At 38.8% G+C, this 18,093-nt stretch overlaps 5 protein-coding genes across 11 annotated transcripts in view; 3 read left to right on the top strand and 2 right to left on the bottom strand.

The window, feature by feature from the left end:
- Positions 1-3,444, top strand: part of gse1b (Gse1 coiled-coil protein b) — a 166,826-nt gene extending 163,382 nt beyond the window's left edge. For all 5 annotated transcript variants that reach the window (XM_019254321.2, XM_010741674.3, XM_027281866.1 and 2 more), the window contains 2 exons: positions 429-532; positions 1,021-3,444. In XM_019254321.2, the coding sequence (XP_019109866.2) occupies positions 429-532; positions 1,021-1,161 (245 nt within the window). In that variant the 3' untranslated portion in view covers positions 1,162-3,444. The remainder of the gene's footprint in view (positions 1-428; positions 533-1,020) is intronic.
- Positions 3,445-4,803: 1,359 nt separating this feature from the next.
- gins2 (GINS complex subunit 2) lies at positions 4,804-8,099 on the bottom strand. 2 transcript variants are annotated; one of them, XM_027281868.1, is made up of 5 exons: positions 7,850-8,099; positions 7,380-7,494; positions 5,935-6,034; positions 5,671-5,797; positions 4,804-5,255 (listed from the first exon to the last, which is right to left on the bottom strand). In XM_027281868.1, exons 1-5 carry the CDS (start codon positions 7,907-7,909, stop codon positions 5,127-5,129), a joined length of 531 nt encoding a protein of 176 aa, XP_027137669.1. In that variant the 5' UTR covers positions 7,910-8,099; the 3' UTR covers positions 4,804-5,126. The 2 variants fall into 2 exon arrangements, with proteins under 2 accessions (XP_027137669.1, XP_019126038.1); XM_019270493.2 differs by having other exon boundaries at positions 7,706-8,091.
- Positions 8,100-9,849: 1,750 nt separating this feature from the next.
- emc8 (ER membrane protein complex subunit 8) lies at positions 9,850-13,199 on the bottom strand. The gene is made up of 5 exons (XM_019270477.2): positions 12,630-13,199; positions 12,033-12,109; positions 11,878-11,947; positions 11,275-11,369; positions 9,850-11,105 (listed from the first exon to the last, which is right to left on the bottom strand). The coding sequence occupies exons 1-5, from the start codon at positions 12,840-12,842 to the stop codon at positions 10,946-10,948; spliced, it is 615 nt and encodes a 204-aa protein (XP_019126022.1). The 5' UTR covers positions 12,843-13,199; the 3' UTR covers positions 9,850-10,945.
- A 169-nt stretch (positions 13,200-13,368) lies between these two features.
- On the top strand, positions 13,369-16,403 carry cox4i1 (cytochrome c oxidase subunit 4I1). Of its 2 annotated transcripts, none has more exons than XM_010741624.3 (5): positions 13,369-13,493; positions 14,315-14,391; positions 15,447-15,611; positions 15,781-15,912; positions 16,083-16,403. In XM_010741624.3, the coding sequence occupies exons 2-5, from the start codon at positions 14,316-14,318 to the stop codon at positions 16,217-16,219; spliced, it is 510 nt and encodes a 169-aa protein (XP_010739926.1). In that variant the 5' UTR covers positions 13,369-13,493; position 14,315; the 3' UTR covers positions 16,220-16,403. The 2 variants fall into 2 exon arrangements, with proteins under 2 accessions (XP_010739926.1, XP_019126019.1); XM_019270474.2 differs by having other exon boundaries at positions 13,374-13,489.
- A 1,231-nt stretch (positions 16,404-17,634) lies between these two features.
- dusp22a (dual specificity phosphatase 22a) overlaps positions 17,635-18,093 on the top strand; it is a 12,809-nt gene continuing 12,350 nt past the window's right edge. Inside the window, exon 1 of the mRNA XM_027281440.1 lies at positions 17,635-17,742. Coding sequence (XP_027137241.1) covers positions 17,722-17,742 — 21 coding nt within the window. The 5' untranslated portion in view covers positions 17,635-17,721. The remainder of the gene's footprint in view (positions 17,743-18,093) is intronic.

Raw genomic sequence — 18,093 nt, 5'->3', positions numbered from 1 at the left:
CCCTACCGAACATGCAGCGATCATACTGCTGCTTAAAGTCTCGTTGTATAGGTTCATAATTTAGTGTTTGTTTATTCATGTAAAAATTGTTGAGATAAAATGTTATGTTCATTTTAAAGCAGTATTGTTAGACGGTTGAAGACAAAACAAATACTTTGTTCTCCAATCACTAGAGGGTGGTGTTCACCCTGCCTCTACACAATTCATGTCAGATGCAACTGCCTATGTGTAATCAGGATTTGAACCAGAAATTCATTCAGCATAATTTAAATGGCTAAATTAAGAAAGTTGCTTGTGGTAAATTAGCCTTGTAGCCTCTCATTCAGATAGCATATGGTCAAGATTCCGAAAGAAGGATTATGTTCTTCTTTAACTTTAACTGTTGCATTTTTTCTTACCAATTTTCTCTGATTGGGTGTTTCCTTTAGAGCAAAGTTTGGAGCGACAAGTGTTGCAGACCCAGTGTCGAAGACTAGAAGCTCAGAACTACAACCTCAGTCTGACTGCTGAGCAGCTGTCTCATAGCATGGGGGTAAGACACACACACACACACACACACACACACACACACACTGTTGTTATTATGCCTTCTAACACACTTTGCATCATCTTCATTCCCTTTCATCTCCACATATTGTCCTGGAGGATTGGACAAGATGTCTACTACTACAAACTGGAGTAAATTGGCTGCAGCTACACTGGCAAATTTAAATGCTTTTCTTCTGCTGCTGATTTTCAAAGCAACACGAGGAAACTAGCAGAGTTCAAAGATGTTGAGAAATATTCAGAGCAAAAATTGCAAGTCAAATAATGAAAGTCATAAAAAGCTTATAATGGTCAGAGAAGCAATTTTTGAAAATCATGTTAACAGAGTATCCCATATCCAAAGACACACAGCATTCTTTATTGTACCCACATTGTGGGTCCTCCTTTGTTATTCCTCCCCAGTGTCATAAAAACTGAAATCAAATCCTCACTGCTGTGATCTTGTGTTAACTCTCTGCTGTCCTGCTTGTGTAGGAGCTGATGTCCCAGAGACAGAAGCTGGCAGTTGAAAGGGAGAAGCTACAAGCAGAGCTCGAGCACTTCAGGAAGTGTTTGACGCTGCCACAGACACACTGGCAGAGAGGTGGCCATTACAAGGGCTACCCTCCCAGGTGACCCCAACATGCCGACCTGATGGCCCCCAGGCCCCCGGCCACCTCCCCTTTCAGACTGACACCCAGAGTTTATTTTTCATGGCCTGGTCCACATGGCTCCATGGAGGAGAATATGGCTGGCTAGATAAAGAGTGAATGGATGAATGAATGAATCAATGGAGTGAATGGATAGATGGATGATACAGGACCATACAGTGAAGGACAGGCAGTCTTTGGATTGTGGCCAGCCAGGGACTGTGCCATGAGCCACTAACGCGTGCCAATGTAGCCAACCCCCGAGATCAGCGAGAGTATGGGGCAGGAGAACCTGAAGATTAACACAAACACACACACACACACACACACACACACACATATACATGCACATGCTTTTCACACAGTCTTCAGTCCCTGCTGCTCTATTGTTCAGTCCCTGCATCCCTCGCCGCCACAGCTACACAGACAATCCTGCCAATGAGGGAGCAGCTACCCCAGGAGGGGTGTCGTCATAGAGACTTGAACGCTCCAAAGGCTTTCTGGCCAGTCGGGACTGATTTTTATCACAGTGGCCACATGAGCTTTTGAACTGGAAATGCACTTAAGAATAAAAGCTGAAGAACTACCTGGTGGTACTGTGTTACAACAAAGAACTGTTCAAATTAGGGAAGAACTTAGAAAATGCACATTTTTGGAAAGAATTAAGGAAAATGTTTTATTTCGAAATAGAAAATTTGAGAATAAGAATTTTAAAAGGTGCTTCAGCCTTGTATTGTATATAATATGAAGACTTAAAAGAATTTTGTATGTTTTTATTACTTTAATCATTGTTCTTTTAAAAGAAAAGCCTGCCATTTTTATATGTTTATGCTTTTTTTGGGTTGGAAAAGAAAGCCTTGCTTTTAGTGTTTGTACTGCTGCTGGCCAGAACAGCTCATTTTGAGACATTTAACAGTGTGAGAGAGAACAGGATACACCCCTCCTCTTACTCTCTCTAGCACTGCGCAGCTGAGACCCAGCCACAGTCACCTCATCTGGCGTCTGAGCTCAGCAAAGCTTACTTAGAGGTCCTGAGACATGGCTCCTGCCCTCTCATCCCCTTTCATTTACAGCAACACGTGTCTCTGTTTTAATGCCCCTTTTAATAACTCCTCTGGTCAGTTTCACTGTTGCTGGCATGACTAGTTAGCTTGTGATGTTCTCATACAGAAACCAGCTGAGATCCACAGTGACATACTTTTTTTTTTTTTTTTTTACTTTGGTCACTTGATGTGATTATTTTGTAAAGACATGAAGAGTCTCTTAAGCCGCCAGCTGATGAACCTGGTTCTTGATGCTTTATCCTACCATTGGACCTTTCACTTCACTTTGTATGACATCATATAGTGTTGGACTCAAACAATACAACGGTTTGCATAATGTTATGCCTTACAAGATCAAGCCCTTATCAGCAGCCGTGCGAGGACATAGTGCCAAAATGGGGAAAAAACTGTAGCATTTTGGATTCTTCATTTTAAATTAAGTTGCAATTAGGGTAGCCAAACATTCAAACCAGAATGGCCATCTTCCACTGCTGGATACCGTTGAACCCACTAATCTCCTTCCTGCATTTAAACATTATCCAAAGTTGCCAACATGCCACACAAACGTAGATTCAATCTGGGCATTTCCTGGTACATATAAAATCAGATGGGTTTGATTTACCTGGCCTCATACCTGTTTACAACCTCTGCCTGCCCTTCATCCTCCTTGTCAGCTCTACCCTGCAATTCAGCCCCAAATTTTACACCGACTTTCAACCCTATTAGTCATAGAAATCGCATCGCGATTGGACACTGAAAAGGCAGTCTTTGAGGTGTTTGGACCATAGTTTTGAATTGGTGAGGTTTTACCCCAGCTGCACACGTCATGGTGGTGTGAAAACAGTTTGGGATTTCAGTATTTTTAAAAAAATTAATAAACTTGAAAATGTGCAAGTTAATTTATATTTAAAAAAATAAAACTGAAGCACAAAAATCCCCTGCATACAGTATATTAATTACAAGTGCCTCAAGAATTTGGGAGCATGTGAATGAGTTACAGTCCATATGTCGGACATGCTACACAGAACATCAGCGATCAGGGACTTTACATTTTACATTAAAGCGTCTACTGTACGTCTCTCACCTTTCACAAATATGTGCATGTCAAGAACCGACACTGGATTCCTTTATCTAAATCCAACTTTTTATATAAATCAGGCCCGAGTCAGTTTAGAGAATCAGGTGGATACAGAGTGTAGTCTGTCATTTTTACAGAGCAGAAGAGAGCCAAGAGCGCAGCCTATCGTTTTATGAGGGAGTATGCATGCTGAGGTAAGCTGCCAATGACCTGGGGAGGAAGGTGCAGTACAGTGAGCCCCTTACCCAGCCTCCCTGTGTCTCCAACCCATGCACGCCCATGCAATAGCCCCATTACTCAGTGGAGGATGTCTAGATGCTGTGAAATCCTGTTTTTAAAATGTACTTGTTTGAATTCATTGTAATGTAATATATTCTTTGTTGAATGTAGTAATTAGGTATTTATGAATATATGGCTGTGATTTCAGACAAAAAAATAAAATATTTCAAAAATGTTAAATATCAACCATTGTCTATTTGTGGTGGGTAGAGGGTAAAACACAAAAATGTTAGATTACATGAATTTTAAGAAACAAAACTACTCGTTTCTTCCTGGCAAAGATTCTTCTTCGATCTGGTGAGCAAACATCCTAACTCCAACCAATATTACCATGTCACTGGTTTGACATCAAAATTGTAATGAGTTTTGGTTAGTATGTGGGCTTCCTTCCACCCCACAAGACGTGCATTTTAGGTTTTAAATGTGGCTCTGCCATTGCTCTCCACTTAAGCACTGACCTCAGAACTGGAGTTAGTCCAGGGATGCTGCACTGCAGCTCTGCACTGCTCTTAAATCTTTAATATGGGTCATACACAGGGCAAACGTCCCTACGAGGACTTAAATTTGTAGATTTTTTTTACATTACTATACAATAAGAGTAAAAATAAAGATCATTTGAAAAAACAAACCGTTTCCTTAAAACAGCAGCATCACTTTTTGAAATGTTTTGCTTACCTTGTCACCATGAGTTAAGAAATATTACACAACTAGGTAACTTATTTGATACTAAAAGCAACTTGCAGTTGTTTCTTTCCTGTAATAAGCTAGAATTGCTACTGATTACTTTCATTAGCAATTTATCTGCATATTATTTTTCTGTAAAAATGTCATTACAAGCGAAAAATGTTCATTGACTTCTTCAAATGTCGTTTTTGTCCAGTCAGAACAGTCCAAAACTCTGAGAAATTAAGTTCACAAAAACATAAAACCGAGATAAGTGCAAAACTTGCAAAACACTGGTTGCTGGTCAACTAATCACTTAGCTGACTTATCTGTTTAACTGTATACTTTTTCTACTGTACGTTTGCGTGATGCTACATAAAGTTTTGCATATGCTTTCTTCTGCCAGAAATTTGCAGGTAAATCTCAACCGCTCGGCAAACCTGGAAATCACTAGAACAAACTGAAATTTGCAGAGGAAGTATGACACAAAGGGAAAACAACAATGATTCAAAATTTGACATTGTAGAGACATTAAAAAAAAACAACAACAGTATACTCATAATACTTACTATATACCCTAGACGTACACACAAATATTTATTTTTGTCATTTATTGACATGTACAAAAAGAATGGCAGTTTTAAACTACAGTGAGTATCCTATCTAATTAAATATACACACATTTCAAACAGCAAATACATATACAGCTTTCACCATGTACACATCTCCCTCAAAAATAACAACCCCTTAAAAAGGCTGACTAAAACTCATGTTAGCTTCAATCATCAATTTACATAACTCATGGATTCAGTCTCTGAGAAAAGTCTTTTGGGATACAAAGGGCCTGGTGAGGAAGTCCAAAGCCCAGTCTGTCCAAATTCTTGTGGATCAGTAGTCTGTGAACTGTCCCTTACTTGAACCAGGCTGCAGATTGGACCGTAGCTTGTACATGCAGTTGAGAGAGTCAAGAAGAAATGATCGTATGGTGTTGATCTCCATCAGAGTTAGGTTGTCCAGCTGTAAAAAAGAAAAAGGAAGCAGAGTGAGACAAGACACATGCTTAATGTTGAACAGGTTAAACCAGCATTCTCTCTCTAATGACTGCTCTGAACACTTATTTGCTGGATCTTAATATGACAGTAAAATAGAAAGTGGCAGGGCCAAGTGATGAGGGGATAAAAAGATAATCCCAATTATTTTGCACTGTGACCATGGCCGTTAATGCTGTTCAACTTGACAGTTTTTAAATCACTTGTAGATGCTCTTCAGATTCCAATATATAATTCTAATATGCCTAAATTTCAGCACAACCTCCAGTGGCCATTTGAAACAAAAAACAAATCAATTATTTAACAGAGTTTCATCTCCACGATATCATTTTAACAGTTTGTGGAAACTCAATGCTGAGTGCGTGGTTCTTCGTCAGTCGTACCTTGGCGTGAGCCTCCATCTGACTGATGAAGCTGTCGGCGGAGAGGCGGAGTTTGGCAACACGCGTGTCCCAGATATCTTTGACCAACGTACGGATCTCATCTGCTTTAGGGATGTTGTCAGACGCACTACAGACACGCACATCGTCAAGATACAGTGTCACATACACAGACAATAAAGAGGAATTTTCACAAATTGTTATAAAACGCTATGAGCACAATAAGACAGAGGGCACTATTTCTGCGTGAAGGCGTATATGACTCACTAGTTCAGCAGAAGTTTGGTCAGCTCCATGTAGTAAGGACTGGGAACTGGTGTAAAGGCATCCTCTTTCCTCTCAAGGTCTCTCATCTCCTCCAGTTTGTCTGCACAGTATCAACAGCAGGCATGTCAAGACAGTGATTTAATAAACCATCACCACCACAAGGAATAAATCAGCATGTCAAATATCTCTCAGATGTGCCAGTAATAGAAGTGACCAATTTCAGTATTTTCAGCATGTTGTGCTAAATGTTTCCAGGTTTTCTCTTTCTGCTGGTTTTTGTGTTGTTACAGGAAAGGAAATCTGAAATCTTTAAAGCACAAGCCTGGCAATATTCTATATTCTTCTTGAGCAATGAAATAATCCAACAAACAAGCAAGTCTCTGCATTATGTCAGCCCCACATACACGGCCCTGCTGCTGTAAAGAGTCACTAGTAGAGCCCGAATAAATCTGAGACTGTGTCATTGATGTATGAATTTTTTATCTGAAATAAAAATAGTAATTTCTGTGTTTTGTACGTGATCGTGCAGATGTAATGAACAGGCTGCTTTCTTAAATACATTTCCACTTATAGAAAAGAATATTTCAGTTAAATATTCTTTAACATGTTAAATCATTTATCACAAACATTGTCAATTCTAGTTGAGCTTGTGGAGAGCTGCTTCTTCTCTCTTACTGTTACTGTGCTGCTCGCCAGCTGAACATAGCCAACACTAAACGCACTATTTACTCCTGTTTATGTAACGTTTTTCCAAAAACAAACAAGCCAAAAAACAGCTTTTGTCTTTGACTTTATTTGGCCTTTTTTCTTTTCATGAATCAACTATAAATTTGTAGCCCATTTTATTTTCAGTTTTATGACTTCAGTAGCAAACAATGAGCTCTGGGCTGACTGCCAAAGAAAAGATATAAAAGTCTGAAAGTGCTGAAAGACGGATTCATGTGTTGTTGGTTTCTGTCTTTTCGTGGTGTTACACAAAAATCCTTAAGATCATCAGATATCAGCACACATTCAAATTCAACATATTGTTTTTAAGTATAAATAATCAGAACAATACAAATGTCGTTACTATACAGTGTGAGTAAAGGGGAATCATTTCATTACACTGCCTACTTCTGACTCTGGATGAACACTGGTAATCTATAATCTAATTTTTACTCCAGATCACCACGTTTAATTCAAACATGGCACAATAGTCTCAAGTGAAACTAGTTTCTGTGTTTAAAACTTTATCTTTGGATGTGTAAGGTGTGAAGAAGCAGGTTTGACTCATGTGCTCATATTGTGTGGTAAACATCACTCGCACAAATTCAAGTGGAAATCTCAAAGTTTCCAAGGAGAGCAGATACACTGGTCTGAACCTTCTCGAGTTCTGCAGCAATCCTCTATCCTTACAGAGTCAGCCTGAAAACATGTCAAAAACCTGCATGCACTGTGCGTCTCACCAACATCCATCCATGCAGGAGGAACAATCCGACATTTCTGTCTCTGTTTCAGGTTCAGAGCCAGCCACACGGGGACATCTACGGGCAGTCCGGGGTTGAAGGGACCCAGGTCGCCCTGAGGACACAAACATGTGACTTGTATACACAACAGCTGGTGATTTGGCTATATATGAAAACTTTTATTTTCAGGGTATAGCCATTCATCATCACTTACGTCAACTATTGTACTGTAGATAACGTAGCTAAGGAGTTATTAGTGCTTGTTTTAAAGTTAGCAGTTTTACCGTTTGAATAGTCACCTGCATGTAAAGTGCAGCGTTACTCACCCCAATCAAATAGACCTTGTCTAGACTGAAGTTTGGTATTATCTTCACTACTTCTTTCTCGGCGAGGAACTCTACCTCCGAGGGATCCATATTTGTTTGTCTAACTACAATATTTTACTTAGAAAAAACCGACTTCCCCCTCACATGGACGCTGCTGTGTTTTCCCGCGCTGCAGTCTGTCACGGGATGAGACAGTGTCGTCATCAACCGGGGAGGAAATGTGGCTGCGTGCGCACATTGTAGTTTTGTTCACGGTAACAGCGTGTCTGTGTTTACTGTGTCAACCCCAGAACATATCGAGTCTGAATCTTTAAACCAAACCGTAGCTTGAAAACTGTTTACTAACTGGTCTGGGGTCTGTTGGTCGTGACGTCTTTGACCGCTCCTTTATTAACCCAGAGGGAAGAGGCGGGTCACGTGACAGCAAGAAAAGTTGCACATAAGCGTCGCTAGGTGGCGATATTCACCAAGTGATCAACTGGAGGCCACTGACAGTGCTTATGAAGGATGTAACATTATATTTCACAAGTTATCATATATTTTGTATGTACTTTATATTTTACAACATTTGTAAATATTTATATGTGGAAAAAGCATATTTTCCTCTGAAATGAAGTAAAGCTATCATGTAATATTGACACAAAATACTGTAATATTAAAATTGAAATTTAATTGAATTTAAAATGTAATGAAGCAGTGGCCTCACAGCAAGAAGCTTCCTGGTTTGAACCTCGGCTGGGGTTGCATGTTCTCTCCAGGTACTCCGGTTTCCTCCCACAGTCCAAAGACTTAATAGGTGTGAATGTTTGTCTCTATGTGCCCTGAGGTGTAACCTGCCTCTCGCCCAAAGTCAGCTGGGATAGGCTCCAGCCCCCACTGTGACCCCGATGGATAAGCGGTTACAAATAATGGATGGATGTAATATGAGAGGCCAATATTACTTAAATATGCCCTCACTGTCAATGAGTTTTAATTTTAGAAGAATGACACTGTACACAGTATGGCAGAATGTGAATGAAGTTGTGGATTAAATGGCATAATCTTATAGCTGCGTAGAATACAGTCACAAAACCTTTTCACTTGGAAACCATGGATATCAATCCAAATGTTAGTTATTTCTATCTGAACAACAAGAGAATTAATCCGTTTGTTGTGTGTAAGCATTTGTCGCTTTCTCTCTGTCTTTCTTTTCTTTGTTTTTTAAACCTTTGAGTTTTGGACTGTTAGATAAAACAAGACATTTGATGAAAACAAGACCATTTCTGTGAAATTATAATTAAGCATTTGTTACAATTATGTTTTACAGAATAAATCTATGAAATATTAAAAATAATAATATGATGGAGTCACCAGTAGCAGTAAGCAGAGGCAGTGACTGAAAAAGGTCTGTTTTCGGGACATGCAGAAAGCCCAGAGAGCCCATTGCAAGATAACGTAGGTGTGACAGATTTTCAAATGAAGACAAAACACAGTGGGTCAAATCTCAAAGAAATATGTGAAATCTTTCAGGGCAAAGTCTATGAGACATTAGAGGTGGTGATGCATATAATGAACTGAAGACACCGGAAGGCCGGCCAAGACATAACATCTAAAGTCTAAGTGAGGAAAGGTTGATGTAATTTCTGTGGTTCTGGATTTTACCAACATGCATTGTAGTTCATCACTTCTGTGTAAGGGGATGGCAGGAAATTACTTCTAGAACGGTTAGTTAGGCTAGTGTCTAAATCTGATTAGTCTGTACATTTCAATATTTATAGATTATATTTAAAATGTGTGCAGTTGCTGTAGTAATGATGCAATTTCCTTCTATTTCATCTTCAGTGTTGCACATGTATATGCATTTGTTTATGTAGATCCTGTCAAGCAAAATGACATAGAAAATATCAGATATTTTTCTCCATGCCACCTATTCTGAGCAGATAATAGTACCATATGACTCTAACACATGTAACTGATATATCAGCAACATCAAACACATTGATGCAACCCTTGATAGGCCATTTTAAGCCACACCAAACTAAACCAGCACCTCCGAAGCAGGTAAGTAAGTCTTATCAACATTTTCTAAACTGTAATGGCAGTGGAGTGGTGTAAGACACCTACCAAAATAATTTATTCAATGACGAGTCTGACAAAGACATGGGTAATTTCAAAAGTCGCTTTCATTGTACATTCAGTTCATAAAATGTCTGTAAAAAACGTTCTGTCCACACAATTATTTAATTAGCTCTCACTGATTAATTCTATTATCAAATACAAAGGTAGTTCTGTATCCTTGCATTAAGTATTCCAATTTGTTAACATGACTTATTAAATAGCAGAATTTAGAATGGTCATTTAAGTATAAATAAATATTAGCTAATTCTTCAAACAAATATCTGACATCAAACAAAATTCACACATTGTTGTGATTTGATTCAGTGTAATGCATTTCTGAACAAATCTTCATGAAACAATCAAAACTATCCCGAATGACATTCTGAAGTGCACCAGTCCAGACAATAACAGGACACATGCATCATAGAAATGTTTGTATAAGCATGAATTATTTAAAAGCCAAAGCTCGGGTTAATCATTTCATTGTCTTTGCTGGTGGATCTACAGAAGGACTCGAGTTGGGACGTGACATATAGTCCGATGAGACAAAATCTTGAAGATTTCTGTCACTCTCTGGATCAATGATGTGTTTTTGTTCAACTGAACTACACACAAACATCTTCAGTCTACAATTCTATGTGTGAATTTTGTTTCAAGGATCAAAACAAACTAAAACTAAATTTAATAAAGAACATTTATATAATATCTTAGTGGTACAATCATCACCTAGATTTTTTTAAATAACTTAGGACTTGATCTCTGTATGGCTACTGGCTGTAAAATTTAACAGGAAAAAATAGATCAAATACTCTAGAAATTAACTTAATGCACACAGCTATGAATAAACACAAACCATTGCAGAAAACAAAAATAAGTTGCATTCACAAAACATAACCGCTTCATCACCTCAGCATCACCTTGTAAAGGTAGACACAACAGTGCACATATGGCTCTTGCCCTTGATAGATTTGGCCTAAATGGTCAGTGCTCCGCAAGTTCACATCAGCATGGGAGCCTTTTGATGGAATAAAGACTATGCATTCAGCAATTTTGTACTCCTGTGCTACACGATAAGTAGCATCATGCATGCTGAAATGACAGCAATATTTGTGTGGGCGTCCTTGGTGCTCCTGACAGAAGGTCTTAACACAGATCCAGGACGGACTTGTTGATCACAGGGTTGGTCCAGTCGTTCCTTAGATCATCCAAGTGATTGTCAAAGTCAATCAAGTTCTCGTAGGACCTGCCATCGAGCAGGGCAGATGTTATCTTCTGTGCTTCGTTCCAGTCCTCAAAACAGTCACTGGAAGACAGGTAAAAACATCCAATTAACACCTCAAACATATCCATACACATACTCTGTTTTTGCTAATTATTGTAAGTTAATGAGCGAACATGGCAGACTTGTACACCCAGAGACTGTGGTTGAGGGGCACGCACAGTGAAGTAGCTCCTAACACAGAGACACTTACGGAGTTACTTCTCTGCTTTTCCACTTGTTCTCATGATGATCATAGATGAGCACAATGGGCTCGAAACAGCTAATTGTTAATCTACTGTTGTCCACCTGAGGGGAAAAAAACAAAAAATGACAAGAAAGTTAATGGCAGCTATGATCTTGGGGATGTTAAGCCGTGACAGAAAAGTTGTTTTGTATGTGTCAGGAAAATCATTGCAAATTCTGTTTGATTACAATGCAGCTCATCAATTTAAGAGCGTATCACAAAACATTAGATTGTTTCAATCACCTTCCAGGCAGCCACCTGCATTTTCTTTGTCTATGCATTATTTATGTATTATTTTGTAGTGAGTATGTATGTAGCTAAACAAAGTTAAGATATTGTTGCTTTTCATTAAAATAATGTCACTGAATGGTGATGAGTCTACATTACACTAAACTAAAAACAGTGGCTGTCTAGAAGGTAGGATAAATGTATTTGTTTAACTAAAAAGGCACCACATGACTTGGAAAATTAGAAAGTTTATGGTATATTTATAACTTGACGTAAATGGACAAAAACATGTATAAACGCCAGTACAGTCCATTAACACCAGCCTAAATTTTTTACTATTACCATAACAATTGCTGCTTCACTGAAGTTCTCAGTAATCCTGGCAGCCACTTTTTCTGCAACCTGGTTGGGTCTGCAGAGACGGGAACAAAAAGTGCGTTAGAGTTCATAGGAGTTTGGTGGCACGGTTTAGTACTGGTGTCAGTGTCCATCTGTACCTTGAATCCTTTGTGCGTTCATTGGCTTGATAATATCCAGCAATGACATAATTATTTTCTTTACACCAAGTATCGATCTGAGATGGGAACAAGAGTCGTGGAGCCAACGTGAAAAGGACAGAAGGACAGCAAAGGTCAGACTTGTGATAAAAGAATTAAATTGTGAACTATTTTTAGGTTCACATCATTAAAACTAATGTAATATAAAACTGACCTGCGAGAAACTCTTTGTTTACAAATGTTATAATGTTCAGGTTTTATTGAAACTGCTTTTGAGAGCTGCTGATTGTGTATCAATCAATTGGGTTTCATTTTAGTGTATTACTGAGGTCATTCAAATATTAAACTAACTAATATACATTGAAGAAACAACTATATATTTAAATTAAATAAATAAATAAATAAATAAATAAATAAAGCACCTGTTGGTTAAACAGCACCACAAACTACAGCCTACTAAATGACATGGAGTTGAACCAAAACCTCTTAAAGCTTCAAACACTGAACGTCTGTATTATTATTATCACTGTTGTAATAGACTGCATCAGTTCAACATGTGTGTACCCAATAAACTAAGTGCACTTGACGGTAACTTACCAGAGTTAAAGCTACTTCTAGCATTGGTGCCAGGGCGAGAGTGCCGTGAAACAGCGGCACACAGTCCACACATAGGACCGGCTCACTGTGGCTGTCTCTCTTTTTCTCCTTGGTTTTTTCTGCCACTAGCAGCCCGTTCACGGCGCAGTGAGGATACTTGGCAGCGTGTAAAAGCATTTTACAGTAAGCCTGACTTGTCAGCTGAATAGGCATGTTTATAAGAAGGTCGGCAAGAATCGGTGCAAAGACAGGACAGCCAGAGAAGCTGAGTGGCTCTGAGACGAGGAGCTGCTGCTGCTGCTGCTACCACCGTTAGCTATCGTTACATATAATGAACGGACAAACCTCAGCAGTCGTCTCACTGCCTGAACGTGTGGTCGACGCGCTGCCTCCTAACGCGCACATGTAAGCTTTACAATCAACAAAAACCACAACAGTCTCTTATTTACCGGCTTGATAAATCACTCGCTGGATATAACATGTGAGCTAATCTTACTTGCACCTTCCACTCGTTGCTGCAGCACCGGTGGTGCCGTATATCACGATAGAGATGTCGTAAAACCAAAAAGGCGAGCTCATCATCATCTGGGGTACTGAAGGTATGTCCCACCCTACTCGGCCTCTGATTGGCTCAGCTTGATATTATTACCCTACTCGTAACCAATCCAAACAACGAAGGCGATGACTGCTAGCCAATCAGAGGCAGAGTAAGGGAGGAAGGCGGGAATTAAAGTCGCCATCCTAGTAAAAAACGGCTTCCGGTTGGCCTGGTATCACCCGGTTTGTAGCGTGACGTCGCTGACGTATTTCCGCCCACAGGCACACTTCCTTTCAGGTCGGACGGGAGCGAAAGAAAGATCGTAGGTTGTGTCTTTTAATCAACAGCATCTTTCTAACGACACAGAAATACACCCGAATTTACCGCTAACTCTCACTGTAACGTTATACATTTGCAGAGTGTGAATTGTGGCCCGAGATTAGTTCGTAATTTCAGCCGGAATCAGCGGCTGTGCGGGAGTGACTTTGCCGGAGCGGAGCGCGGCTAGGACGGGCTAACCTAGCCGCATCTAGCGTCCGATTTGTAAAGACAGATGCTGCGTGGATGCAAAATGTTACGTCGGGCCGACAAGGGTTAATTTCGATGCGTTTTTGGTCAACTGATGACTGTTGTGTCGGACGGTATTTTTCAAAGAAAGCGTTATTTCTGTGATTATTATTTCCTTGGCGCTATGACCTTGCGTTTGCAGCTAATGCTAACATTAGCCCAACGGGAGCCTACGCTCAGACCTTTGATGTGTACGCGCAGTCTCAACAATAACAAGGAGACGCACATGTACATGTGAAATCCGTGATCATTTTTTATGCAGGCTGCGCCACTTAAATACAAAAAATGACATTAAACATATAGGACAAATCATATTCTATCACAGATTTGATTGAATTGTCCTTGAGGTATCGTGACACCTGCTACTTGCTGTTTAACAATCATTCATGCTTGTTTTTTTTAATTTTTTTTATTATTAATGTATCCCCTAAGGTTAACTTTCTTTTTCATGGTGACATTGGACAACATCTAAAAGCAACAACAAAAGCAGAGTAGTTGTAAGGATAAGGATGTGTAAACATGCTGCTGTGTGTTCATTAGTTTAATTAGTTTGCTAATATCACATGACATGTTTCCACAGAATGCTGGCCTCCAGAGCCCTGAGCCTCGTTGGCAGGCGTGCCCTTTCAACATCTGTCTGCCTACGCGGGGGACATGGTGAGTGTGACTTAAATGACATGTATTTTCTATTTTTGGCAATAGATTAAGTATGTGCCTCATACAATGATCAGTTTTTACTTGTAAGACGTCTACCTTGATGATCAGAGTTTTGTTCTCTTGATTTTGTGTTTGTTTCTTTTTAATGATATAAATTCCTAGTGACCCATTAGAGGTTTGTTTCTCCAAATGTTAAAGTGCATTGTTAAATGTATTTTAGAGTGAATTAATGTTCTTCAGCAAATATGCGCACATTAAATTCTTGAAATGAAGTGTTCATGTCAACATACACTTTCAAACATCCACAACACAATTCCAGCCTGTGATGTGAGTCTTGCTGTTGTAAATGACACGCTTTATCTCTCCTCCATCTCACCAATGCCTGTCACCTTAACCACGTACACCTGGCACATTATAAACATGTTTGGTCAGCCTCCAGGAAAGCACTTGACTGAATGCATAGCCTTCTAAAGTGTTTGTGTCAGCATAGTTTCTTCTAAACTGACACTCATTCAGGTATACATTCACAGGAAGTTGATTATTATTATTATTATTATTATTATTATTATTATTATTATTACTACTACTACAAGAGTTGCAGATATTCAGTGGCATGCACGTTAGTATATGTAAGAATATGACGTACTGAATGTTGTGTGTATATTAACTGCTACAGGATATCCAGTACCAGCTGTTTCATGGGTACATCTTCAACCAAATTTGAAAACAAGCTTTTTTTTTTTCTTTTTTATTATTTGTAAAATATCATAAGCATAATCAGAGTTTTTTTTGTGAGAGTTAGGTTAAAAGAAACTTAATTCACATGCTGGTGACATGCAGGAGGATTCAAATGACGCGCAGCAGTGCCCTGCTCACAATCGTCGGTGTATTGCTTTCTCTTTGAGTGTTGAACTATGTCGTCTTACAGAAAAGTAAATCAAAATATTTTAGTCTCAGTATACACATAGCATTTCAGAGAAGCTTGATATGAATGAAGACACTTGGTGTTAATAAGACCCGTCTGACTTGATTTACTCTTGCCTCATCCCCTGCAGGTGTTGCTAAGATCGAGCACTACACTCTCCCTGCCTACTTTGACGCACGGGATGCTCCCCTCCCGGATATCCGCTATGTGCAGAACCTGAGTCCAGAGCAGAAGTCCCTGAAGGAGAAGGAGATGGGCCCCTGGGCTGCACTCTCTAATGAGGAGAAGATTGCATGTAGGACTACACTGTGCTTTGGTCTTTTGAGATGTCCACATCTGTTGGTCAAACATATTTTGTTATGAGCAAATATTGTATTAATTTATGTAGTATGTGTCACTGATTAAGTCATTTGTTATATATTACAATTTTAATCATTTGGGTGTTCTGTGTTTCCGATGTTCAGTGTACCGCATCAGCTTCAATCAGAGCTTTGCTGAGATGAACCGGTATACACCAGAATGGAAGACTGTGTTTGGAGCCCTAATGGCCTTCGTTGGCCTCACTGGGCTGATTGTGATCTGGCAGCGGATGTATGGTATGTCTTCCAAAAGGAAAGATTGGCAATGATGTGCATGCTAATCTTTTCAAGGATTCATGAAGTGATGCCTTTTCAAATATAATCCGTTCAGACAGAGTAATCATCAACATTACAATATTTGCTTGCAGTCTAATTAAGCACTTTACACATTTGTTATATCTTTGCAGTGTATGGACCCGTCCCACACACATTTGATCCTGAGCACAAAGCAAAGGAGCTCCAGAGGATGTTGGACATGAGAATTAACCCAGTGCAGGGCATCTCATCCAAGTGGGACTACGAAAACAAACAGTGGAAAAAGTAAAGGACCCAGAGGACCATAAACCATACTTGAAAATAGAGGCAGACCAACTCAAAGATACACGAATACTTATATTTCTGTATTTATCAATTGTCCACTTTACCTCAGTCTGTGCATTCTGGAAGACCTCTTCCTCTTATGGTCATTGTGTATTATAGAAATAAGAATAAAATGGTTAAACTGAAAACTTTTTTTATTCTGTTAACTCTGTGACTCTTAATGCTTCTATGTTAAATGATTGTTTCATATCAAAAACTGAGTAGAGAAGTGAGGTTTACTCACATAATGGAGTGATTTTAATGTACTGTATATTTTGTTGGAGGTTGTTTGTGGTTGTCTGTCATTCATATTTACTTTTGTGATGAGTTACACTTGTTTATAGGACATTTACCTCCAAGTATTCTAACAAGGGACTGAATGAATATTTTTATTTTAGTTAAATGATTAGAAGTTACTTGAGAATTTCCCTTATGTGCTGTTAACCACAAACAACTTGATCTGCAAATAACTGACTAAAATAACTGGTCAGCTTCTCAGTTTGTCTGGAAAATCCATTTTTTTCAATAGCTAGGCAGAGACGCATAAGATTTTAAACCCTATGCTAGGGCTAGGAAAAGGTACAACAAAATAATATTAGGGTTATAGATAATTTAATTAACACTATTATTTAAAGTTAGGCGCCGTATCGTCCTAATAAGATGATACATGAAAAACTAAAGAATCTCTTTTATATATAGAGCCTTATTTATTTAATATATATATATAATATATATATTATATACATACAATATATTATACATATATATATATACACATATGTATATATATACACATATGTATATATATACAATATGATTATATATATATGTGTGTGTGTGTGTTATGTAAAGCACAAAACTTTTGATTTAAACGTACAAGAATGCAGGAAAATAAATGCATTATTTAACAGTATTTATAACATGATGCATATGTGTGGTGGTATATTAATGTTTGATTGATTGTCAGTGACACACATACGTTAATCAATATCAATATCCAAGTACGTGTGCAAAGCAGTTATCTAATATACAGAATGAATGATTACGTAATATATGCGCACGTCTTGAAGGTCTGCTGTGTGAACATGTGAATGGTCCCCTGAAGGTGAAGGCTGGGAAACATGCTGTGATGTCACTTACCGATGAACCAGCAGCTGCGGTTGTTTCACGTCAAAACAATCCGGAAGACGATACAGCATGACGGAACTGTTGTGTACTGGGACGAGGTTAAGGCTGAATTAATAACATTACCGTTTGAGGCAGTGTAGTGAAACTTAATAATGTTGCTGAATAAAAGATAGGCATATCGCCACGGGCCAAGGCTGAGTTTGGAGCACAGACTGTAGCAGAATAGGAAGGTTTAAATCAGACCAGCTCGCGTTTTGGATTCAAAGTCCATGTTAACACATCGTAGCAGTTCTAGATATTAAAGTCTTGTAGCTCGTCGCAGATCGGTTCAAAGTCATCATGGGCAATGGAATGAATAAGGTAGGCTTTCATTTTGATTTACGTTGTTAGTGTCTGTTTTTCTTGTTAGTAAACCTCTTCAAATTGTAGCTGGTAGATGCGTACGTCTCCTGAATCACGTCATTTGTTTTGCTCTGTTCCACACTGACATGTTAGGGGATGTAAATAAACCTGAGCATGTATATTGATTTTTGAACAGTACAGCAGATAGTTTACCCTTTGAATGTTTCAATCATGTGTAAACAGGGCTGCCTCTGGGTCCAAAGGTTTAGTTGGATTCAAAATGAATCGCATGAACAGCTGTAATATGTAGTTTTTCTACATTAGTTGTTCATCCTTTCAATAGTGTTATTGTAGATGCAAATGACACAC

Source organism: Larimichthys crocea, chromosome VIII (genome assembly GCF_000972845.2).
Source record: "Larimichthys crocea isolate SSNF chromosome VIII, L_crocea_2.0, whole genome shotgun sequence".
NCBI lineage: Eukaryota > Metazoa > Chordata > Actinopteri > Sciaenidae > Larimichthys > Larimichthys crocea.
This window is presented reverse-complemented; position numbering and strand designations above follow the sequence as displayed.

Coding starts and splice junctions, on each gene's coding strand:
- gins2 (XM_019270493.2), bottom strand. CDS start 7,795: ATGGATCCCTCGGAGGTAGAGTTCCTCGCCGAGAAAGAAGTAGTGAAG. Junction 7,495..7,705: donor ACAAGGTCTATTTGATTGGG/GTGAGTAACGCT, acceptor TTGTGTCCTCAG/GGCGACCTGGGTCCCTTCAA. Junction 5,256..5,670: donor AGATGGAGGCTCACGCCAAG/GTACGACTGACG, acceptor TCTTTTTTACAG/CTGGACAACCTAACTCTGAT.
- emc8 (XM_019270477.2), bottom strand. CDS start 12,842: ATGCCTATTCAGCTGACAAGTCAGGCTTACTGTAAAATGCTTTTACAC. Junction 11,948..12,032: donor GAACGCACAAAGGATTCAAG/GTACAGATGGAC, acceptor CCGTCTCTGCAG/ACCCAACCAGGTTGCAGAAA. Junction 11,370..11,877: donor GTGAAGCAGCAATTGTTATG/GTAATAGTAAAA, acceptor TTTTCCCCTCAG/GTGGACAACAGTAGATTAAC.
- cox4i1 (XM_010741624.3), top strand. CDS start 14,316: ATGCTGGCCTCCAGAGCCCTGAGCCTCGTTGGCAGGCGTGCCCTTTCA. Junction 14,392..15,446: donor CTGCCTACGCGGGGGACATG/GTGAGTGTGACT, acceptor CATCCCCTGCAG/GTGTTGCTAAGATCGAGCAC. Junction 15,612..15,780: donor TAATGAGGAGAAGATTGCAT/GTAGGACTACAC, acceptor TCCGATGTTCAG/TGTACCGCATCAGCTTCAAT.